This window comes from Syzygium oleosum, unplaced genomic scaffold (genome assembly GCF_021117445.2).
Source record: "Syzygium oleosum isolate NSW1041296 unplaced genomic scaffold, Sole_v2.1 Sole_v2.20, whole genome shotgun sequence".
In the NCBI taxonomy this organism is placed as follows: Eukaryota; Viridiplantae; Streptophyta; class Magnoliopsida; order Myrtales; family Myrtaceae; genus Syzygium; species Syzygium oleosum.
In genome coordinates, this window is record NW_026607504.1 from 4,736,745 (window position 1) to 4,760,038 (window position 23,294).

Sequence of the window (23,294 nt, forward strand, 5' to 3'; positions counted from 1 at the left end):
CGTCGTCAGTGCGAACAGCATAATCGGGTATACATTAATGTTTGCATAAGATATCGTCAGGCAGAATCGAATACGTACAAATCGAACTTCATCTCTATATTCATGCGAGCCGGTCTGTTGGTTACTTAATGTCAAAAGAGATCCGTTTTTTTTTTCTTTACTGGTTCCTTCGTCCCTTGTTGGAGAGAACCGACGTCGGATCCTCGAGGAAAACGATTGATTCAGAGCGATCTACGCTGTGACGGATTGTCCTTCACGCCTCAGTAACTTCCACCAGAAGTTCCCCCGACTTCAGTTCAACATTCATTGGAGTTACGTCTCGTTTTACTGTTTTAGGCCACATTATCATCCAACAACCTACTGTCATTCCCAAGACGGTTCTTGACAAGAGAACGTGAAGGGAGTAACCTTAGATTGATTTAAAAGTGAGGCCAAACTTACTCACGAACTCCATGATGACAGTTGCAACGCGCCAAATACAAAAACACCCAAACAAGACCAAAGTAACGAGTGCCCTCCATAGAAGAGAAGCCGTGGGTACTTCTATACAGAGCCAAGAGAACGGACGAAGCTGGCCCAGAAAGAGAGGACAGGGGAGACGCTTTCGGACCGGACAAGGATAACGATCGATTCATCATGACACGACAAGGCGGGAAAACAACAAGAAACTAGCACGTGTGGAAGACTTGGTTGGAAAATGCCGAAGCTGGAAACGTCAATACCAAACGCAGCATGCTGTCTTATGCATGGGGCGGCGGCTTACTCGCTGTGGCCGGTGGGGCTAGAATTGATTTGTAAAAGGGAAATGTCAATAATGTAATGCGCTGCAGGATTCGGTCATATCTTTTTAAATATATCGATTCTATACGCCAATGTCAGTATTCCTAAGTTTGTTTAAAAGAGCTAATACTATTGCTTAGAGGTGTGATCAAGTCGGGTTCTCAGTAGATAGAACCCATTTGTCCAATCTGTCCATACGCCAATTCAATCGATCTCCTCGGGCCTGGATGAGCTCGGGCAGAGCTCATGTCCGCCCAGCCAATGACACCCTCCGATCCTGAGATAATGCCATAGTTAATACCCCTAACAAGCTAAACTCAAAGCTACCCAGATTTTGGAATGAAGCTCTTTTATCTCCAAGATGGCAATTAACCGAAGAACATAGAAGACCTATGGCCTATGGCCATTGTCGTCGGACCTTTTTCAACAGTTTGGATGAAGCCCTCTGTCCCCGTCACGTATGGCAGTTGATCTAGAGCATTAAGGAAAACCTTTGGACCACCGCGATAGGACCCTTTCGACCTATTAACATTTCGGCTTCCTGCGTATTTATTGCTTGTTCTGGCGCTGGTGCCGCTGCAGAAACTGATGAAGCGCAACGTAAAGCAGCCTGACAGCACAGTAGGCACTAATAGGTTAGCAGACAGGCACTGACAAACAAGTATATGGTAACTTGATGGAACCCCGACTCTAGCCATACTACTGAAGAACCATCAAACGCTCGAGCGAGTATTCGGATATCCCCATCAAATTTTCAGCTCCTATGCCAAATCTCGATTCACACTACTAGGGCAAGTTTGGAGGCAAATAAAGCTTAAGTCGTATCAATACAGAGTTCCGGTCATTGTCATGAAACCTCATCAATTCATGCTTTTTTCAAAGGAATGTGGACCAGGAGAGAGGATCCTTTGAGGATCGACATGACATGATGATTGGACGGCCGATCTAGACAGCTTACCACACGGAAAATACAGAGCTTAAAAAAATCTCAAATATCATCGAAATTTCACTCGGACAAAGCATGATCATTTGGACGGCCGATCTAGACAGCTTACCACACGGACAGAACAGAGCTTAAAAAAATCTCAAATATCATCGAAATTTCACTCGGACAAAGCATTGATCATTTAAAATATTGACATCCAATTTCTGTAATGAACTGCTCTTGTAAAAGAGATTAACAAAGGGGCGAAATAGCACAGCGTACAAGTTCCAGAAAGCTTTAAACCCCTAGCAAACTACAGAGAGCCAAGCTCAATATTCGAATAACCCCATAAAAGTTGTCAGCTCGACTTTGTAACTACTACTTCTCTGCTCTCTTTGCTCTCTTGAATTCTTCCCATGTGAACATGCACTTCTATGGCTCCAAAGGAAGGATCACTACCTACCAAACCCCCGCAGCAACAAGATTTTCATTAGAACCAGTCATTCCATTTGTAAGTTCACATTGCACAGACGATCACATGTTTCTACAACTATTTCATGAGAATAATAACCTGACACGCAAATAATGACTATAGAAATCACTGCTTCTCCTCTTCATTTGGCCCCTTGTCTTCATCTTTTTTCTGCAATAGAGAGAACATGGCAGTTTGTCAAAGATCATATCATGATTATAGCCCTAGGCTCATAGCACATACGTTATATCTTGCACTCCTTGTATAAACTGGAGCTCTAACATAGGAACCTAAGTGTAAGGAAAAAAAATTTAGCATTCTCTACAGTACTCGTGCAGTAACATCCATAAGTAATCAAGTAGAAAATACAAGTCCTACTTAGGGTGTGTTTGTTTTGGTGAAAGTGTTTTTCCAGAAAGTGTTTTCCGTACTTTCATCCATTTGGTTCTCTGAAAATGATTTAGTCAACGGAAAATACTTTCCGGTCAACACAAATATCATGTTTAATTTTAGGAAAGTGAATTCCCTTACCTAAGAAGGTGAAAACACTTTCCGGAATAGCTCATCTTGAATTTGTTAATATTTTTCTTTTCTTTTCTTTCTTTTTTTTTTCTTGTTTTTTCTTTTTCTTTTCTTTCTAAGAAGGAAAATATTCATGTATTTTCTTTTCTTAAAAAAAATAATTTAAAAATAAAAAATAATTTGAAATAATTTAAAAAATACAAATTTTTTGATAATTTTCACCTTCAGATTTTTCATTTTTCTTACCAAACTGCTGAAAATACTTTCCAAGTCTTTTTTAAGTTTTAGCCAAATACCAAAAAATGAACTCATTTTCCTGGAAAATGATTTCCTGGAAAGTATTTTCCAGAAATGGTATGTTTTCCGCAAAACAAACGCACCCTTAATCAAAATCAAGCCAATTTACACCCTCATTTACACACAGAAAACCCAAGAATGGAGCATCGAACCGATGGATAACTATGATACCCTATATCAGATACACAAAAGATCCCACTTCTACCAGGGCTTCTATTACTGTTAAAATCGCACCTGCGACTGGTTTTGCATGGAAGCAAGCAAATCCTTGACAGAAGGATCGTTTGGATCCACTCCAGGCAGCTGCAGGGGCAACAAATCATCATCACATGGAAGCTAGGCAACCCAATTGCTTTCTATGTTAAAACTAAGAATTCAAGGGTTCAAATAAAAGATGCATCAAACGTACCGATGCAATTATGGATGACACAAAGGATTGGTCTGCCAACAACTTGCTCATATCTGTCTGGCCTGAGGAATCTTTGTCACTGTCCTGAACCGACAATTGAAGAGCTGCAAGCACCACACAGTAATTTATTACACCACCAACCAGCAAGAAGGAAAAAAATTGTCTTCAATATGCTTCCAGCAATCGTTGCAACAAAGAGATAGCATGCCAATCCATATTGCTCTCCACAAAAGATGTAAGCCAGGAAGGAAATCAATTTCAAGGGAATTCACAGAAGGCATAACTAGTGTTGTGAAAGATGTCAACATGCAGTGCAGTCTCTCTTTCTCGTATGATAACACGAGACCATGTGAGTTTCCAAAGCATCTCTTCTATACAGTAGCACACAAAAAGACAGGTGAATACCATTCACCCATCTGTCGGGGGTGGACACAAGACATAAGGCTAAATAACAAGATCTAACCTAGAGCCAAATCCGGATCATCTGCAGCTGCCTCTGACATGTCAGTGTCTCGCATATCATGGCTAGAGGTGGTATCATCCATCGACATAGCAAGGGCCTGCTGTAGCAAAGCATTCTCGTCATCCTGCCACTTAAACAAATATTAGTACCAAGTTCAACCAGTAAATGTACTGAGTGGGGGCCAACAAACAAATGATCTTATCATTAAAATTCAACATTTCCCAGAGTCCAAAAAGATGACAAAAGTAAGAAAACATGTTTTTTGCGAATTGCATCCCTCACGTAATTATGATAAGTTTTAAGTTAATTGCAACCCTTCAAAAAAGTAAGGTAACACAGGTCAATCATGTGACCATAGAGGATGGGAGTAATTAGTTTCACCGTCATGCAGTAAACATTGATGACTTTGCAAGAATCCGAAAATAGGCAGCCCCAACTGGGAATCAAAACAAGATGCAGCAAATTTTTCACAAGTAGACATTTAAATCATCAAAGCCTTCAGTCTGCTTCATTTGACAAACAGCACAGAAGAACTAGATAATTTGAAAACATAGGGGAATAACACCATATATTCATAATTTCCCTCAGCGTCCCAAAATCTGCTTCAGCCTTGAAAAACCAATGAACCTCATGCTATAATTTCAACAAGAGACAATACGTTTTGAACATTCAATAATAACAAAGCAAAAGCCCCATAATGTATGCAGACAGTTGTGGTATTCTTAAAACTCACATAAGGTCAAGGATGTGAACCAGATGGGAAAATAGAAGCACCATTACTTATGAAATCATCATCTAGATACAATCCCCTACAGAGACTCTTTCTCCTTTCAGATACTTGCATGAATTTTAATCAAGAATATACTTATCCTGGTGCACGGGATAAACAATCAGGGGATGGCTCTCTCTCTCTCTCTCTCTCTCTCTCTCTCTCTCTCTCTCTCTCTCTCTCTCGTACAAAACGCAGGAAAATCTCCCAATAGGAAAATCCTATTTGATTGTAAAAAATAACTTTAAATATCTCAGCAGGAAAGCTGTGGAGCATCCATAACAGTTGATATGTAAAATTCCAACCAACAGATGCATTTTTTTTTTTTTTTTGGTCAGAAACCAACAGATGCATTTCATTTGCATGAAAATCGGACATGTTCCTCAAAATCAATAGCTTGGGGTCTTTCTAGGTTCTTAATTAAATGATTGAGAAATGGACTTAATAACACCAGGCAAACTGAAAGGCTTAACAATGATACTGACCATTAAATCATCTTTTTTATTATCTGCTTCAGAAGCTGAACCACTGGCACCTTCAGTCATGGTGGCATCTTGTGATGATGGCTGTTGTTCTCCTCCTTTCTCCTGCTTAGCAGCTACCTCTGCAGCCTTCTTAGCTGCTGCTTCTTGCCTTGCTCTTTCCTCTTCCATGGAAACTCTAAGAGCAAGGGCCAGCTCAGGATCCAGATTGGGATCAACACCAAGATCAAAACCAGAGACACCACCAGCTGCAGCTGCTGCAGCCGCCGCTGCAAATCCACTTCCACCTTCCCCATCCCCGGTGAAGATAGGCGTGCTACCAAACAATCAAATACATAAGGAAAATCGAAACATGTTCTACGGTTGACAACAACTTTCAAGGAATAAATCATAATGGCCTACCTTATCAGAACATCAGAAAGAGCATTTGGACCAGAAGGAACATGAACAATGTGGCTGGTGTCGTTATTATTCACAGCAGCAAGCAGGGCTTCCAGTTTCTCAGGTTTCCCTTCATCTTCTTCCCCAAAGTCGACAATATCAAGCGCTACACTGTTCTTCTTTAACTTCCTTCCAATCATCTCCAGTAACTTCTTGTCATGTTTGATGGGACTGAAAGCACCCAATATCAACATCAAATTGAAGAAGAAAAACATGACACATTGAAGAGCAAAGAACATAAAAAAACTCGCAGCACCTTCCAGCAAAGACTATAATTCTTTGTTGCTGCTTTTTATTTTGGCGATGCTTTAGTGCCAATTGAGCCACCTGGATTCCCGCAGCCAGATTCATCTCACCGCCAATTTCCAGGCCTAAATTCTCCACAGAAATAAGACATAAGAATTTTCGTAAGGCTAACCTAACCTCCCTCCCCCCCACTACCCAACAACAACCCCAACAAGAAAGAAAAGAAGGCCAACACCCATACACCACAACAAAAAAAATCCTATCAAATGCCAATTTCCCAAAATATGAGGATTAAAAAGATACCCACGAACAACTCTCCAATCCCATTTAATTAAATAAAATTATCTACTCAAAATACCAAATTCGTTGGGAAATACAATTGCCCAACTCTACCTGTGGACACAGACACCCTTCATGCAAAGCCACAGCAAATTTACGAACACAGTTGTCCAAGCCAACAAATTATTGAAAACCAGAGGTATTTCAGTACATGACCCTCCTCAACCACAGCCCCAAAATAAACAGAACATTGAAAATGCAAATGGAGGACGCACCGTGCATACAAGCCAAGATCTTGCCAAGGTCACTAGTAGGAGTAACCAAAACTCGAACTCCTTTCCCCGCCATAGTCAGAACTCCAACAGTGTTCTCCGGATTCGACTGCACACAACACCAGGACAACGTCTCAAAAATCCTTTTTCCCCTCCTCATAACAACACCTAGCAAAACCAAAACGAACCGACCACAGATCTCTCGGAGGGCAACCAAACGCAGAGACAAAGCAAACCCTACAGCGCACATCCCTCGCAAAAAAAAAAAAAAAAAAAACCCACAAAGCGGCGTGCCCCAATGATCAAAAGCCACTCAAAAGGATTCGCGTTTTCCCCTAATCAAACTCCCCACGCCGTAACGCAGCGAAAAAGGAAGCCAAACGGAGAAGGCCCGCATCACTGCACCTGCGTTTTGGCGCCGCAAATGAGGTTGACGGCGTCCGCTTGGGCTTGAAACCTGTTGGGGGAGTAATCGCCATTGCGCATCCACTCGGAGTTGTCGATACATATCATCGTCGCCTGACATCAGCCAAAATTGAAGGAGGAAAAAAAAGGAATCATCTAATCAGCCGCGGAACAGCGGCGAGGACATCGGAACCCTAATCGGCGACGCGAAACACGGACGCGTCGGGATCGGAATTGCGAAGAGGAGAAGAGAGGGACGCGAAGCTAACCTCGAGCACCATGGTTGCTGATTTCGAGCTCGGGAAGCGAAAGATCGGAGCTTGGATTTGCAGAGACGAACGAAATATGACGATGAATCGAAGAAGTTCTGCAGGGAGGGCTTTACTTGCTTAAGAGGCTAGCAGATGCTGCGATCCTGCACGGTCGCGATCAGCATTCAAATGATGCTCCCCCGCGTATCGTCCAATCAGAAGTCGCCACGTTTCGGTTCTGGGTTTACCGGGAGTTTGCGAAAATCGCCCTCGGTCCCCGAACTTCAACGTATTACCGTTACCACCCCCGAAACTTTTCAAAGCTTTGCGCATTTTACCTGATTTTGATCATTTCTTACAAACCATTCCACGCGTTGCGATTTAGACAGCCTCGTTTGGTATTTTTTCATGAGAGTGGTTTGAAACGGAAATGAGGAAATTCGAGAGAATTTGGTGAGAATATTTTTTCAAGGCCATTTTTTCCTTTTTTTTTTTTTGGCAAATTTCATGTTCAAAGAGAGTTTCAATTCTCACGTATTATGACTTTTTTTTAGAAAATAATATGGAAACGAAAAGGGTCTTTTGTTTCGATTTCATTCTGATAAAAGACTAGGCCTCACTGGTGCATTATATTTGGTCGGGTAAACAATTTTCCACATTAGCTAATGAATGCTGCAAATTTGGCTAGATTTCACACCTCGAGCAAACACCATCTAGAGCAGTTCGAGCAATGCAGCTACAGATTATATTCACGGTACGATCCTCTCGGCATCGCGTGTTGAAGTGATCTCGCAGCATGTGTCCGAACATTATGAGCATGCATGGAGTACACAGTGAACATGAAGATGTGCTCCAGTGTTGCCTCGTGGCAATCTTTGCTCCTTTGTAGATTCATTGTTAACAATGACTATCAGATTGTTGGGATGGTGGAAGTGTGCATGACCCGTCGTTCGCATCGTTGTGTATGTCGAGATCACGGTCCTCATCACTGCTATAGATGTCGAAAATAGGACCTGAATGAAGTCGACTTGGGGTGTCGTCATTTTTAAGGGCCGGCTTGAAACTCTGTTCCTCCGACTCGTCATGATGTGAAAACGACGTATCTTCTGCATCCAGAGAGCTTCCTTCGATGCCGATCTGGTGGTGGCCTAGGCCATCAAATTTGTCCATGTCATCCGCCAAGGAATCCAGGGATGTGACTGAGGTCACGCTATGGAGAGGAGTGGATGAGCCTTGCTTGGCCTTGGCCCTCCTCCGCCATCCATGCAGCGATGTCCTCACGCTTTCGGGGATCACCGATTTCTTAAATTTGGAACCCATCTACACCATATGAACTTGAATTTGAGAGGTGTCGCGTGAATAGGCTCGGACTGATCACAGTTTAGAGAGAGAGAGAGAGAGAGAGACCTGTGTAACAATGACATATAGAGGGAAAGTAATGAAGCTACACCAGAACTGAGACACCAGAACTGAGACACAACCCTGCATATATCCGCAGAATGTTTGTGTGAGCTAATGTCCCAGGATAGATCATAAGAGGAAGTAGGAGGGGAAAGAAGGAAGACCCACCCGAATGATAATCGGATCACCAGCAAGCTGCGATTATTCATGAAACAAGTGGTGTCCCTTATCTCCCACTGCAAATATAGATCTTGTCATTTTGGATAATCGATCGAATCAGCAAAATAGGAACCTTACTAGAACATGATGAGTATTTTGTTCTGTTGCAAAAATGAAAACTCGTTGGATTCAAGTTCCAAGATGACAAGGCCACGTCTATTTGATTTCCCCAATCACATGTCTCAGTGACAAATGCAAATTATATTCACGGCGAGGAAACAGCACACTTAGAAACTGCGCAGATGCACTTCAAGGGATGATAGCAGCAATCCAACAATGATCCAGCCAGGACCATTATAATAATTAATCTAAACAAGGCATAGTTGAGTTAAGTTGTATCAATGATGAAGACGCTCTATCTCACAGTACAGACAAAATAAATTAAGGCTAGTTCAGATTGCTCAACTAAGGTTATTCGTCGGCAAATTGTTATGCCATTGGCAGAGTCCCCTTAATTACACAAAAGATTTCATCGGTGGCACCTAGAGAGTTAGGCCAAACTTCGCTTCGTGCAGTCAGACCTTCCTATATGAGATTCTCATGCTAGAAAGGGAAAGTTCACCTCAGATGCATGCAACAAAGACATGTTTAGGAACTACCTATGACCAGGTCAGTTTCTTACCAGGGACCAGATAAAAGTTGTCATCTCAAACGCATTCTGCAATATAAAGAAAGTTCCTTGAATGGATAAGCAATTAGGTGTATAACATAACCGCAGCAATTTATAGCTGATTTCCCTGATTGCTCACCTGAAAAGATATGAACTGTATCAACCATAAAAGAAGCCGCGGCTTCCCAAACCAGAAGAGCCCATCCCTCAGTTTAAATTGATGATTTTCCTTCAGGGGACATGAATCCATGATTTCAACAGCCAACTTCACAACGACATGGTGAAGCTTGGTACCAATCAGCAGGATCAACTTTTGAGAGAGATAGAGAGAGGAAAGCAAAGTTAGTCGTGATTTCTGAATTCTAAAAGAGAGAAAAAAAGAACATATAAACCAATAAGATGACAGATTACAACTCACAATTGATGGAAGGAAGGAAATCCAAAAATAGATGTTGCTTCCTGATAAAAAATAGAAAAATACATATGAGATAACTTCCTTAAGATAAACCCACAACCAAATGATACATTGAAGTATCGGAATCCAACGATTGGTGCAGAATTTTAACACATCAGTAGCAGTCATGTTTCTCCTTTGAAAGTTTAGCCATATGTCTAGCTCCAACAATCCATTAATAACTCAGCACTTCAGTAATTGAACCAGCGAACATCTCGCAAATCTTTCTAATTAAGCATCTAACAGCAGTTTGAGATAACTTTTGGAAATCCGCTCCAACGTAAATTTGAAACAAGGTAATGTTATATGGATGATATCTCGGTATGAAGAGACATAAATGCATTTCAGTGGACATTCATATTCTTCGATTTGATGCAGACATGACGTTGCCCTAATAATGTCTCCGAAAAGAAACGTACTAGCTGACGCCGTAAAAATAAAAATACAACAGATGGGGTAACATGTGTTGAATTGCCAAAACAAAATGTAGCTTCTACCTTACCCTCCAGATCTAAAGAGAATTACCATGGAAGTCCAGGAATATGCAGAAAATGGCATATATCCAGAGAGGCACGCTGCAAAAGAAGTGCAAAACAAATGGCCGCATGAATGGCTGAAAAAGACACAGAAACTTGTGACAGTTTCGGCGACCACAAGGGCAACTGCCTTATAGAACACGAAAAAGTAGGAGTTGTGAGCCCAAACTTCACATTCTGCAAGACTTCATTTTTAATTAATCATATCTAGTTAGATTTAGAGAAACAAACAAAGTTGTTATAACATTAAAAGCAGTCATAATTCTTGGAAACATACAGATTCATGTGCACCCGCATTAACATTAGTGAATCTCTACTCTCTAGTGTTTTACTTTATTATGTAGTAAACAGGATACTTGGCATCCATTTGAGTTGTTTCATTCATCGGAATACCAGAAACAAATTACGAAAATATCATCCAACATCCCTTTAGCCGAGATTCCAAGGTGAAAAGCCATAATTTTCTAGTAAATCCATCATAGCAACTTCTTTGTCGAGACCAATGAGATGCTTCATCAGGTCAAATATCATAGATAAGGACACTTATACTTGGAAAGCTAAATCTTCAAGCATGTGCACTGAACACAGATAACACCTTGGCTTGACATGGTTTTGATGTACAGTTGAAATCTACAATTGCCCCAACTAAGTCTATGTCTGAAGAGAAAGCGGCTTCTGTTCCTGTTATAACCTCTAATATTAATACGGAATAGACTCAGTAGGAGTAAATACTTCAATTGCAAAATTCAAGGCAGGCAAAGGAGATATTACCTAATCCCAGCAATATCTCGAAATTCTTCCTCCATGCTACGGAGCATATAATTATGGAAGTCATATGATAGAGGGAGTTCGTGAGTCTGCAATTCACAACACACAAAAAATGGAAGAGTATTCATGAATTTATCACAATGGAATACATGATGCTCTGTTACTCCACTATCAAAGGCTTTCTCCTTTATTAAGATTTTAGGCATCACCTTTAAGTAGTTAGAAACAGCGATTTCTTAATTCAGAGGACTACATTTTCAGAAGCAGTCTCAATCTTTGCCACCCAAACACCATAGCCTTCCACCATTTTCATGGTTAAATGTTGCTTAAATGGAGAATCTGTGACTTTTCTGCCCCCATCAATTAGCATAAATAACACAACTAGATAAAAAGCAAATGAAGTATAAGAGATGCATGTGATAATTTCATGTCGATTTAAAGATAAATTAGAATTTAGAAGTCCTTCAAGAGAAATCACCGTGATGAAGCCCAAGCGCAATGCCATGTAGTCAGGCCGGTTTATCGAACTCCAGAATTGACGACTAAAGCAAAGCTGACCACAGTAGGGTTCCGTATCAGAGTTATTAAAGTATCATCTTTTACAAGTCTCGAATAAAAGTACATATATGTGGGATCACTGCCAATCCCTTCAGAAGCATAGGCTGGCATATAATGCTATAATAAATCTATATAAATCAACATTAGAAAGCAAGAGAAGTTTGATTAGGATGCAGGTAAAGTAACTTCAAAGATACAAGTTTACTAGAATTTCTAGCGAATAAAAAGTGTCAATTCAACCATCCAGAAGTACGAGAAGTACAAGGGACAAATCTACTATCTAATATGCTAATCAACATTGAGCCAAGTCACATGACTTTAAGTAGAAATACAAGGATTAGAATAATGTGATAATACCAGCCAAACCAGAAGCTTGTGTTGGCTCCATGGATGTGATGTGTGGTGAATAATGAAAGTAGATAGCCGCATCAATTTAATATCTTTGGAAGCTTCTCCTGGTAAATTTAGATGAGTAGTCAGGAAAATGTAACAAGGTGAAACTATGAAAGGACACAATGGGCTAAGCAGTTAACTGACATACCAAACAAAGATAAGTAAAAGCACGAGATAAAAATACTTCATCTACGCTGTCCAGAACCATCTGAATGACTAAAATGCTTGATTCAAAAGGTTCTCACGAATACGAAAGGTATTGCCTACGACTCTATTAGTCTGCTTTAGTAATGGCACACGTAAAAGATATCTGTGGACCTTCTAATCTCTGGATGGACATTGTCTTTGCTTGGTTTTCCCATATTTTCCAGCTATATATCTGAGTGACAACACAAGGCAAGCACATTGAGTTTATTGGAAAAACGAAACTGTGTTGGCGATCTAGCATGATAAACAACCTTAATCATAGCAAGCGCAATTGCTGCAAAGCTGTAAGAAACATGGACAGTTGCCAGGACAAACAAGAAACGGTGAAGCTGCTCAAGACTTTCGTATGAAGCAAAAGATTCATGACCCTGCAAAATAGTCAAAAGTGGGTTAAAAGAGTCTTCAATAGTGCATTGTATTCAGTCTTCAGTCCTTCCCAATGAGCATCATCAGTATTTGTCAACGAAATTTATATAGATCATTGCAGAATAATTTAAAACATCTAGAAGATTGTCAGAATAAGAGCATATTGCCTGGGAAATTATAATTGGCTACATTCTGCATATCTCAGAGCCAGCCAAATATAATACCTGAAGCAAAACTGTTCAAACCAATTGGAAGTGATGCTTGGCAGATGACTTTCTTAAAAAGACCGTCCATTAGTAACTAGAAAGGCAACATCGAGACCAATCTACCTGACCTTGAAGAACTCGCAGTCTATCCGAGAAACATAGACATTGTATAATGGCTTACTGCTTACACAACATGTGGCAGTACGTAAATTACAATTCATGTCAACATAATGAGTGCTTGAAGAAACATAACTCCAGCTAAGCATCTAAAACACCCTAACTTAACCCCCTAACACAACTAGCATTGGCAATTGGAGTTGAACAAGTAGAAACCTTACCTCAGGACAGAAATGATGCTCCCCAGCAATCACCTGCTCCTTCGAGATATTCGGATAAACTGAATTTGGAAAGAGAATGTGGTCCCCGGTTCTAAAGTCACCTTCTCTTGCACATGGATAAAACCGGCTGCTTAAGGCCGAGGATTTGATGCAGATTTTTGCCACAAATTTTATCCAATGACCCATCAGCAGAGACAGGAGCCCGAAAAGCATAAGCTCTGCCCGCGGATGATAGCAACAACAATTAAACTCAGAAATTCACAACTTCAGGTGAAAAACAAGAGAATGCCGTTCTCCGAATGTTTCAATTTCTCACCTTCTTTAATCTTCTCCAGAGCAGCAAAGAGAGATTTCCTCTTAGTCTTGTCTAACCACTACAATAAGACACGACGCAACATCAACCATTAATTCTCAAGAGCCTTTTCATCGATTTCCTTCTTTCTTTTTCTTTTTTTCCGCTCTCAAAGCAAAATATCAATCTAAAATTCAATCAAGCAAGAGGAGTAACCTCGCAGCATGCTCACATTACATCAATAATAAACAAACTGCAAAATTATCTCTTTTTGTGCGTGCGCGCGTGCGCGTGTGCAAGGATTCTCTGTTCAGTATAAAAAACGATACTGTGACAACTGACAACACATTTTCATTCTCCTACTCTTTTCTTCTTCCAACTTTCCTCGAACATCTGAAGAACCAAAAGGATAAACAGAGAAAGCTCAGAAAAGAAAAGTCCAGACCTTTCCAACCCTCTTCAGAGAGCCGTGAAAGAAGTAACCCAGAGCAACCAAGACGCTGACCACGGTCGCCACCAAATATGTTGGGGTCTCAGCCAGCGATCTCCCTTCTCCTCCCATTTTAACACCAACCCAAAACTCACTCTTCCCTTTTCTTTTAAATCTCCAAACACGAACTCAAGCCCACTGATACAAGAAAGAGACACCCACTCTCTTTGACTCAGCCTGAAGCAAGAAAGGTCTTAACTTTTAAGAGGTCACATTAATGGTGGGTCGTTGGTCTGAGCAGAGAGCAGTGAAAATGAAAAACACATTTAAGAAGACGTGTATGGGGCGTTAGGGACGGAGTGGGCAGGGTGGGTCCCCATTGGCGATCATCTCCGCCACCAGCAACTGCCAGTTCTACTAACGTTTGCCGTTTGGAAAGCGACTCTGTTTCCTTGTCTTTCGTTTGCTCCTTTGTGTATGTACTGGTCTTTTGGGTGTGTGACTTTCACACTCTCTCTCTCTCTCTCTCTCTCTCTCTCATGCATAAAGTTTTGGCTTTGTGTGGCCTTGTTTTTCTGACTGGGGGAGGGAATATCACCATTCACTCCTTTTGATGATTCTCACCGAAAGAATATTGAGGAAAGAGATTAAACATTTGATGAGGATTGAGATGATATAAAGTTGGTGTAGGGAGCAGTTGGATCAGTGCTCGCCATATGTAAGCACGTGGTTCAATTTCCAAGCCATTTCATTCGAGACGAGATCACGCTAGAAATCACGTGTTCATTCATCGTTTGATTCGTGCCGTCGTGTTAATAATTCTAGCAGTTTTTCTATTGAGAATGAGTTAAAAAGAACACGTCGATTCATATAATTTCGATTCATGTAATTTCGAATGCGTGTAATGAGCTTGGATTTAAGTTCTTACTATATTCAAATTATATTCATATAACATTTCGAGAAATACTGTTAGTATTCATAATGATAAGGTTAAAATCAAACTTGAAGGCGCTGGAAAATATACGAGCAATCAAAGTATGAGATGTTTGTAGATTCAATGAAGTAAAAGGCAGGACCCTACAATGTAAATGAGTTATTTGCTTTGGAGAAGCATTTGAAAAGATGAAGATTTTATCTCAGCAGTAGACCTACACTTGGATCGAACAACCTATTCGGTTCTTTGATATCTCGAATGGACCTACATATCAATTTTTCTTCTTGAACCATGTTTCAGACACAAGCCTAGTCTAGTTACTTAAAACTTGGGCTAAAATGGAAAAATGGTCATCCCTAGAGTTTAGTCCGACCGTAATACCAAAGCGTTAAGGTTCGGGTGTTGCATTATGTGCCAGTTTGTACAGTGTTTCTAGGTCCATTGCTGGCTCGACTCGACTAAGCATTTTTTTCTCCGATGCATGATCCAACCGTGGATCGGGGGATGATAAACGAGAGATCGGTATCATTCTCATCCCTTCTTTCTTTAGTTTTCTCAAGGAACATGGTCATAGCTCAAATCGAAATCACCCGAACAAAGTCCACTAGATAAATAAGATCTGGCTTTTATCTCTCAGTAGCAAACGAACTAGAGCCAGAAATCCAAAACATGATTACAAACTTGATCACATGAATACAGATAGTACAATGCACCAAATCCGATATTAGTGCTTGCTTAATTAACTAATTAATTAACCACTTCAAGTTTCTCTTCCTTGGTGACTTTCTCAGCCTTTGGGTCAAGGTGAAGTTTCATCTCCTCCTCAAGTGGCTTCTTCACAGGCAATCCCTGGTCAACCCAAGCAAGATGACCTCCTCCCATGTTCCACACATGCTTGTATCCCTGCCCAAATTCACTCATCGTCGGCCAAGTTTTCTCCGATTAAGTATAACCGCATTCATCACACGACATAGAAGAGATTAAAGAGAGAGAAGAGTTCGGCGCGCTCGCAATGTCGCATCGCTTAGATGGATGAAGAAGACGTCATGTTTCCCCGAACACCTAAAAGTTCCTCATGTCGCTGGACATTATATGCCCGAGTGATTCCGGCATCGGATCATTATGAAAAATCAAAAGGGAATGAGCCGAAGGAAACTCACGGCTTTAAGCATGTCGGTGCCGGCCGACAGCGATCGGGCTCCGCTCCGGCATCCCTGTCAGGTCGATCGAACCCCCATCATTTGACAAGTTCCATTCTAGAGTATATGCAGAACTTCTTGACATTTTGAAAGACCCAACAAAAATTGAGAACAGTAGAGGAAACATTACCACCACAATGCGATCTTCCAACCCATAGGCAGATGAAACATGCTCCGTGAACCGAGGATTGTTCACTCTACCTAAAAACCCCACCAAGAAGAGGAACAACAGCAACAACAGTACGTGACTCCATTAAAGATTTTCAAGAGAGTTTCAACATCAGTCAATATCCAGAACGAAGACGACATATTCTGCGATTCATCACCTTCCGGGGTAACAAAGAGGTAGGGAATGTTCAAGACGTCCTCCGCCTCGGGGTGACCCTCCTTGAACTCTTCTTCGGTCCTAAAGAAACCGACACTCGACGATGAAATTTGTTCTTCCCAAAACAAGAATTGCAGAAGAAAGAAGAATTTTCTACTAATTCTCGAGCCGGACGACTCTTGTCCCCCCACCTCACGTCTAGGAAACGGTGGCCTGAGCTGACCAGATCCCTGGCTGCGACAACGTCGACGGTGACCACTCCCGGTCCAGAGCTACAAGGAAAAAGAAAACACGATGAAACCAGGAACTAATTACAAAGGAACAAAAAAACGAATCAGCAGAACAACTCCGGCGAAGTCAACCGGACAATTTCGGAGTTCCACGAAGTTCATGAGCAAGTCTGATCGGAAAGATCAAGCCCTGACCCCGTACCTTTCGAGGGAAGCCATGAACACGATCGAGAAAGCTCCGGGAGTTTCCGGATCCGGGTCGCCGGGATTCCGGGTCGGGAGCGGGGAGGGACGGCCGCCGGAGCTCAGCTAATATCGGCGGAGCAAAGATCGCAGGCGCGTTCTCACTGCTCTGCTAGTAGCGCGAGAGTGCGAGAGCGAGAGAGAGAGATAAGGCTCGGGCTTCAAGGAGGCGTGTGTTTCCTGCTGACGAGGAAGGGAAGCAATCGCGTCGCGCCACGTGGGACTTCGACGTAACGGCCCAACTAACTAAACGACAATTTCTTGTCGTGTTCGGACCAGACCGAAGTGCTGAGACGCCGTGGAGTCCACGATCAGTTCGCGGGCCCCACTAATTGACGTCGCCACGTCGGGGGGGCACCTAAACTTCCTTAACGCTAATCCCTCTCTTTGTTACAGTCGGCCAAACTCGAATTATAACCGGAGATCTCCTCTTGATCCGATGGTCGGCATCCAATCTCCATATCCACCGCATGCGCCGTTGATTACCAGAAGTCTCTAAAATACAAATGTATGTTACTTTACTCACGAAAACGCTTAGCCATCTCGAAACTTCTCGATCATCTTGGCCCCCTCCTCGATTTGTTATGTCTCGTCTCGATAACCTTCTCTCTCTAACACGAAAAAGGATCATCACAACACAAAACTATCAATATGATATCTAGTAATCGTCGTGTTCTGTGTAAGCATAAGATATATTTGCCAACAATCGAGTCATGACTATTTATTGTTTCTGGTAACCATTTAAAAAAATTAGGCATTTTATTTTTCATTGGAAGAAATAGATCCTGACTTTTGGCACACTATTCTATTATATAAATTCAAATCACGATGATCTATAATCATGAAATTAGTAATTATTATAATTATAATCTTTTTCTAATTTCATGATTATAGAAATTAGAAATTTTCGACCAAAAAAAAAGAATTTAGTAATTTCCTATTTTCACAACATAAATTTAGTGTTCCGCATCCTCAGTTATCATTCGAAATTCGTCAAAAAGATATTGGTCTCGAGCAGTTTTTTCTTCTATGACTCATGTATTTATTTTTTTTTAATTTCAGCGACTCGTTCGTTTAACTTCAAAAAGTGTGTGGCAATTCATGATTACTCGATTTTATCTAATCAACTTGTGCTTTTTATTTAATATGATAATGAATTAAGTATCGTGGAAAGCATGATTAGTAACTTTTTGCGTATCTACAATATTATGAGATGCATTTTCCATCGTGGTTGGTGCAGAGATGCAAGTGGATCTTCTGTGCACAGAATAAAAAAAAACCGGATGGATCTGCAATGCTGAATCACCGCCCAGTCAAGGCTTTTCGATTGACAACGACAACGACAATGTACGGATTATTTGTAAATTGTTGGATCGTAAATCATACCGAATTTCTAACCGATCTAGATTTCCATTGATCCTTTCGTCGATTTCGCTCTAGCATCGATTTCTTTATGTCAACCCATCGACGATTCATCTTCGTCATACGCTAATCGAAATCACCACATGTCATACATGCAATGTTGGGCCGACAATTTTCAGGGATATTATTATAAGTATGTAGTCGTGTGGGACTGTGGTAATAAAAGATCTTTTGATTTCTCATTTGGGATCATCTATCTGATCGACAATATGAACAGGATATATACAGGGAACTAAACACGACAAGGTCCTCATTTGAAGGAACAAGATTAACTTTTCAGCTATAACCTCAAAGGTCGTGAAGGGGCTTTCGCTGCTGCCGCTGCTGACAACGACGATAGAATAATACCAAGAGCATTGCCGAGCTTCAACTAGCAACATCGTCTTCACAGATAAGCCGGAGGAGATTCCATAAGTTGAGCGCACAGATTCATTTCGAGCGTGGATTAAAGTAAACCTGGAGAAGAAGGAAGTATGCGGAAAAAGAAATGGAAATGATAGACTAGTAAACACCATAGCTGAATAACATGAGTTGGGCAAAGCATCACTTGTCAGGGATCAACTTGTAAGTCCCACGTGCTCTAACGTAGTCCCAGATTTTGGGATCCACTAATCACAAATCAACTTGTTTCACAGTTAAATACATCGCAAAGGCAACATGCAAACTGGGGGCCCCAAGTCATGGTGGGAGCTTTTATGTTTCACCTGAACTGCTCCATCTAATGATGAAACGAATTCACTGCCGTCCATACATTCTAAAGTCTAAACAACAATTATTTTTTAAGGATGCATCTCATACCTGATGTTTCAAAAAGCAGAGCAAATCGCCATTTTCCTTCTTGATACTAAAGCCCAGTTTCTCTCTGTGTCTGCAAAACATAGTTAACATTAAACCTCGATAGACTTCTGCGCTGGTCTCAAAAATTTTAAACAATTTTGACCATACGAGCATTTACAGAATCTCTCCATACATATTAATCCATTGAAATAACAGCTCCCCCAATGCATAAGGGTGGCAAGTAGTTATGCCTCAAACACTCCGCATCCCCACCCCGCAACCCCAATCCTAAACCAAAGAAAAAAGAAGGAAAAAGAGTTATTTTTAACTTCTACAGTCAATTAAAAAAAGAATATAGAGAAGTATCTTTTAATTTCCTTGAATCACGTGTCTTCTCTTTTTACTTAGCCCCTCTTTCAGAGAAACTTCCATTGGCAAGTAATCCTCTCTCCCTCTGTCTGAGAAGCAAGATGGTGAAGATCCTATCACACTTCTCTATGGCATAAATATGATGCTGCCAGTGGACTTTTGACAAATTACACAGGCACCAATCCATTTACAAAACCTAAGTGTTGCTCCCATTGAACTGTATTACTTCAGATTTCCATCTCTAATGCATGTCATTCCCACAAATTCCCATTGCATGTTGCGACTATTAGATTTGCCTTGCTCCATGATGTATCTATCTAACAAATGTAAGTTGCTCAAAAAGTAGTATGTAGAAGATTTCATTGCTCCATGATGTACTACAGCAAAGACAAGTATCTCGTGTCTTTGACAGAAGACTGGTATTAGTCAAGAACAAAATCAGCACAGGCAGAAAGGCTTCGATTATGTCCACTATCACAGTGCCTACTAGTACAAAACTCACAATGTTCCATGATTTTCTTCAACAGTAGTACTATCTAGCACCCAGCATAACTTTGTAAGTTACAAGGGTCTCTGTCTTCAGCAAGGAGTTGCTGGCATTCGATCTAATGACTAGTGGCCCTCATAACTCTACAAGGACAAACTGTCAAATGCAGATGGAGAAGCTTCAAGTAAACATCTTAAGTAGGTCAACTATAACTCTCAAATGCCTATCGAGTATAGTAAACCTTGAACTATCAATAAACCCAAAGTACTTTGCTATACTAAAAAAATTCACCTTGGACAAGATTGACCTTATGCAAACAGTGATGCCAACTGGAAGAAGGCCTGCCCATCATTAAAGCAAGCCAAGGATTGGTGTATTTAGCAATTGTCTTAACTTCGTTATACAGAATTGTCCATCGCTTGCATGCGTAAAGATAGATACCATGTGCAAATTTGCCAGTCTTAACAACACATTTTTAAGGCTGTATAAGTACAGGAACTCTTCACGTACATGCAGATGTATCGGCAGAAACATCCACACTCAGGCAAAACTATGTAATCAATTATGCACCTCCATGACCATACTGATACCGAGCAGCACCATTTCAATTTTCACACGTGATCCTAAACAGAAAACATAGGTTCGCCAAATGAATTAACCATAATGAGAATGGCAATAGAAGCAAGCCTCCAGTTGACTTATTCAAGACAATAAGATGGAAATATGCAATTGCAGATTGTCTTGTCACTCAATCAGTATGACACCATTATAAGCATTGTAAGTTCTAGTATAAACATTGGAAAAACTGCACCCTTTATTCATCAATATACTGCAACTCAAAGTGGCACTAGAAAGTTACCTCATGACATGCTCTCTTGGTCCTCACATCATGCTTGCACACAGGGCAGAACAATCCTCCTTTCTTCAGCCAAGACTCCACACAGGCTGAATGAAATTCTGGATGGAGCTCTTGAAGTTAAAGAAGATTATATATGCTAGTTATCTTACTGGGAAAGAAGCGACCCACTGATAAAACCATGTTTCCAGAAAATGACATTTACCAATGAAAACTCAACCTTTAAATGTTTTTGCCTAAACAATTTGGAAGTTGAATTGTAACAAGGACACTGGTGGTACCACTTCCGTAAGGATGTCGTATAACAGTGCGAGTCTCAATCTTTTCCCTCAACCAATTTGTAATAACCCTTGAAGCAGATCACCCAAGTATCCTAAAATTCTACCTAATGCAAAGTTGCAAGAATAAATCACAATAAATCACATGATGGCTTAAGCTTTCTAATGTAATTTAAACTAAATGAACGCAGGGTGCTCGATGAAGAAATGAGAACTGTACTCTGACCAGGTTAAAATGTGAACCATAAATTAAATTTCTCCGAAAGAGCCACATAAAACAAGCAAGAAAGATAGCCATGTTGTACCGTGTTGGCAAGGAAGGGTTTTAAGGATCTCTCCATCTTTGTAATCCTCAAGACAGATGGCACAAACTTCCCTATCGTACTTGGCACTACTTCGAGCAGAATTGAAGGTGAAGTTGGGAAGTTCTGCCACGATTTTATCATCTACATGTTTTACATGATGTGTTCTTCCTCGCCAGTACAACCATGATCTTGGAATAAACAAGGCAAAAGCCAATACGCAAAATATTAGAATGAGGGAGATGAGTGATGTAGCCAGCACAGTCCAGCCTGTTTCGACATGAGATCCGTAAATGCAGCATTCCCCTGTTCCAACTTGGGTATGCTCCTTTAGACTCCGACCAGCTTCATTCGAAACAAATACTGCGGGAATCATGACTTCCTTGGGATTAACCATCACTGCACGATAGAGAACGCACCATTAACCGATAATTTAAGTTACCGTTCAACCATGCTCATAATGTTTCTCGATATTTATGCCCCCTGGATTGCCGACATTTATGCAATAACATGGACCCAGAACGCAGATTTAAGTTTGTGACACAGCACAAGAGACATGTCTTTTTCTCCTTAATCTCCCAACTACTTAAGACAACGATCTTCCGATGACATAATAAATCTTCAATTTAAGAGAACTCAGGGCACCAGGAAATCTTATTGCAAACAGCAGATCGAGTTCACCATCTTGGAGCTTTTAAGCATTCTATGAACCGACCAAAAATGGAAAAAAAAAATGAATTGAGCTCAACTACGAGAAACGACCCCACAAAGGAAGGTAAGGTCCATGGTTCAGCATCAGCATATACACCAATCAACTCATACTAGTCAATGTAGTCATGAGAAACTTGAAGCACAATGCGACTCACTGTACATCAACTCGGCCTCTTCGCGGTCATCGTACACGATGACCGCGCCGAAACCGGCAGTCTGAGCGTTCACTATCTTGTCCTGGAACGAACAATTGCCCCTCACGATCAACGCGAACCTAACCGAACCAGTTCCGTTCGATCGAACGCCGCCGCCGCCGCCGCCGCCGCCGCGCAGGGCGGAGCAAGCGTCCGCGGGATCGGTGACCTCCAGCGCTCCGCATATGCCCGACTCGTCCACATGTACAGCTGCGGAAATCGTAGATAGCAGATATGAAACAAAAAACTCAAAAGGAAAGGGCGCTCTTCATGCGCCAAGCCAACCCTAGAGAGAGAGAGAGAGAGAAGCGGGATACCGTATTTGGCGGGAAGGCCCTCGAAGGAGAGAGAGGGCTTCAAGACGACGGTGGCGGAAGACCTTCCGATCGCAGAGCAGCAGCAGCAGCAGATGGAGACCACGAGGCGGAGCAACGCCTCCCTCATCTCCTCTCGACTCTCTCCACCTCTCTCTCTCTCTATCGCGCGCGCGCTATATCGCTCGAGCAAAACCGGGCCGACCGCGGTGGAATCCGGCGGCGTTGCCGATTACAGGACGCGTCGCGGGATCGGCATTACCGCTCCTCCCGAAGCGGTGGAGGAGAGAAGCGGCGGACACGTGCACCGGTGGGCCGTCGCTCCATCCTCGCGCTGACGCTGACGCTGACGGCGGCGCGCCGGACTGACTCCGGGTCCGATTCCGGTGATTTGGGCCAAATTACCGAAAAATACAAAAAGCGGATGGATAAATAATTAACCCTGTCGGGATCGATTCCAGTTTGGGACCTACCGGTCGAAAAGACACTATTAAATTTGGAATTAGGCCCGTTTCTTAACTCGCATTTGATGGTTTAGTTCTATGTTCAAAAAATGGTACATAAATGGGTTTAAAATGGTAAAGCTTGAAATGATAAGTATGTTAAATGGGTTCACAACTTATTTATACTCAACTCAACTCTAAGACTCTTTCTTCACCCTCTCTCGCTCTCGCACTCGCTTGCTTCATGCTCTCATCTCGATTTTGGTACGAATTTTTCTAGATTGAATTAAAAATAAAAGTGTTTCAAGTCGGGTCGCATAGGTGTTGGATATGGCCAAGATTGAGTATGGATGGAAATCTATTAACACAGATTAAATGAGTCAATTTGAGTTGGAACATTTTCAACCTAACCCAAATCT

General features: G+C 41.5%; 4 protein-coding genes across 20 annotated transcripts; all 4 read right to left on the bottom strand.

Annotated features, from left to right (window-relative positions):
- Positions 1-1,854: 1,854 nt before the first annotated feature.
- Positions 1,855-7,189, bottom strand: LOC115683609 (26S proteasome non-ATPase regulatory subunit 4 homolog). 2 transcript variants are annotated; one of them, XM_030608158.2, is made up of 11 exons: positions 7,032-7,189; positions 6,763-6,876; positions 6,361-6,466; positions 5,817-5,931; positions 5,522-5,731; positions 5,123-5,435; positions 3,869-3,992; positions 3,406-3,509; positions 3,231-3,299; positions 2,277-2,348; positions 1,855-2,160 (listed from the first exon to the last, which is right to left on the bottom strand). In XM_030608158.2, exons 1-10 carry the CDS (start codon positions 7,041-7,043, stop codon positions 2,304-2,306), a joined length of 1,212 nt encoding a protein of 403 aa, XP_030464018.1. In that variant the 5' UTR covers positions 7,044-7,189; the 3' UTR covers positions 1,855-2,160; positions 2,277-2,303. The 2 variants fall into 2 exon arrangements, with proteins under 2 accessions (XP_030464018.1, XP_056176319.1); XM_056320344.1 differs by having other exon boundaries at positions 1,855-2,164.
- Positions 7,190-7,645: 456 nt separating this feature from the next.
- On the bottom strand, positions 7,646-14,092 carry LOC115683608 (MLO-like protein 4). The gene is made up of 15 exons (XM_056320345.1): positions 13,807-14,092; positions 13,386-13,443; positions 13,070-13,287; positions 12,411-12,527; positions 12,271-12,331; positions 11,917-12,014; positions 11,480-11,554; positions 11,005-11,090; positions 10,223-10,272; positions 9,662-9,702; positions 9,383-9,553; positions 9,256-9,291; positions 8,579-8,650; positions 8,421-8,495; positions 7,646-8,333 (listed from the first exon to the last, which is right to left on the bottom strand). The coding sequence occupies exons 1-15, from the start codon at positions 13,921-13,923 to the stop codon at positions 7,911-7,913; spliced, it is 1,698 nt and encodes a 565-aa protein (XP_056176320.1). The 5' UTR covers positions 13,924-14,092; the 3' UTR covers positions 7,646-7,910.
- Positions 14,093-15,311: 1,219 nt separating this feature from the next.
- LOC115683612 (thiosulfate sulfurtransferase 18-like) lies at positions 15,312-16,862 on the bottom strand. The gene is made up of 6 exons (XM_030608163.2): positions 16,682-16,862; positions 16,441-16,521; positions 16,251-16,330; positions 16,055-16,125; positions 15,886-15,939; positions 15,312-15,628 (listed from the first exon to the last, which is right to left on the bottom strand). The coding sequence occupies exons 1-6, from the start codon at positions 16,696-16,698 to the stop codon at positions 15,473-15,475; spliced, it is 459 nt and encodes a 152-aa protein (XP_030464023.1). The 5' UTR covers positions 16,699-16,862; the 3' UTR covers positions 15,312-15,472.
- A 1,382-nt stretch (positions 16,863-18,244) lies between these two features.
- Positions 18,245-22,842, bottom strand: LOC115683610 (receptor homology region, transmembrane domain- and RING domain-containing protein 1). 16 transcript variants are annotated; one of them, XR_008818651.1, is made up of 8 exons: positions 22,436-22,842; positions 22,080-22,328; positions 21,217-21,612; positions 20,637-20,734; positions 20,069-20,118; positions 19,793-19,933; positions 18,943-19,012; positions 18,245-18,600 (listed from the first exon to the last, which is right to left on the bottom strand). XR_008818651.1 is itself a non-coding variant. In XM_030608161.2 (6 exons), exons 1-5 carry the CDS (start codon positions 22,560-22,562, stop codon positions 18,989-18,991), a joined length of 894 nt encoding a protein of 297 aa, XP_030464021.1. In that variant the 5' UTR covers positions 22,563-22,841; the 3' UTR covers positions 18,245-18,600; positions 18,943-18,988. The 16 variants fall into 16 exon arrangements, 7 of the variants coding, with proteins under 7 accessions (XP_030464021.1, XP_056176610.1, XP_056176609.1 ...); XR_008818648.1 differs by lacking the exons at positions 19,793-19,933; positions 20,069-20,118 and adding an exon at positions 19,115-19,209; XR_008818652.1 differs by lacking the exon at positions 19,793-19,933.
- Between the last annotated feature and the right edge of the window lie 452 nt (positions 22,843-23,294).

What these genes read in the sequence shown, in the direction of transcription:
- LOC115683609 (XM_030608158.2), bottom strand. An exon ending in ATTATAGTCTTTGCTGGAAG is followed by an intron (nt 5,732 to 5,816) that starts GTGCTGCGAGTT and finishes GGGTGCTTTCAG; the next exon opens with TCCCATCAAACATGACAAGA. An exon ending in ATAAAAAAGATGATTTAATG is followed by an intron (nt 3,993 to 5,122) that starts GTCAGTATCATT and finishes TTTAAGTGGCAG; the next exon opens with GATGACGAGAATGCTTTGCT.
- LOC115683612 (XM_030608163.2), bottom strand. An exon ending in TGGAAGATCGCATTGTGGTG is followed by an intron (nt 15,940 to 16,054) that starts GTAATGTTTCCT and finishes TCGACCTGACAG; the next exon opens with GGATGCCGGAGCGGAGCCCG. An exon ending in GCACCGACATGCTTAAAGCC is followed by an intron (nt 15,629 to 15,885) that starts GTGAGTTTCCTT and finishes GAATTTGGGCAG; the next exon opens with GGATACAAGCATGTGTGGAA.
- LOC115683608 (XM_056320345.1), bottom strand. Translation starts at nt 13,923, where the DNA reads ATGGGAGGAGAAGGGAGATCGCTGGCTGAGACCCCAACATATTTGGTG. An exon ending in CTCTGAAGAGGGTTGGAAAG is followed by an intron (nt 13,444 to 13,806) that starts GTCTGGACTTTT and finishes GTCTTATTGTAG; the next exon opens with TGGTTAGACAAGACTAAGAG. An exon ending in TACAGTTCATATCTTTTCAG is followed by an intron (nt 9,292 to 9,382) that starts GTGAGCAATCAG and finishes TTTATATTGCAG; the next exon opens with AATGCGTTTGAGATGACAAC.
- LOC115683610 (XM_056320634.1), bottom strand. Translation starts at nt 22,562, where the DNA reads ATGAGGGAGGCGTTGCTCCGCCTCGTGGTCTCCATCTGCTGCTGCTGC. An exon ending in GGGCCTTCCCGCCAAATACG is followed by an intron (nt 22,329 to 22,435) that starts GTATCCCGCTTC and finishes CGATTTCCGCAG; the next exon opens with CTGTACATGTGGACGAGTCG. An exon ending in CCAAGAGAGCATGTCATGAG is followed by an intron (nt 20,119 to 20,636) that starts GTAACTTTCTAG and finishes AATGATGGGCAG; the next exon opens with GCCTTCTTCCAGTTGGCATC.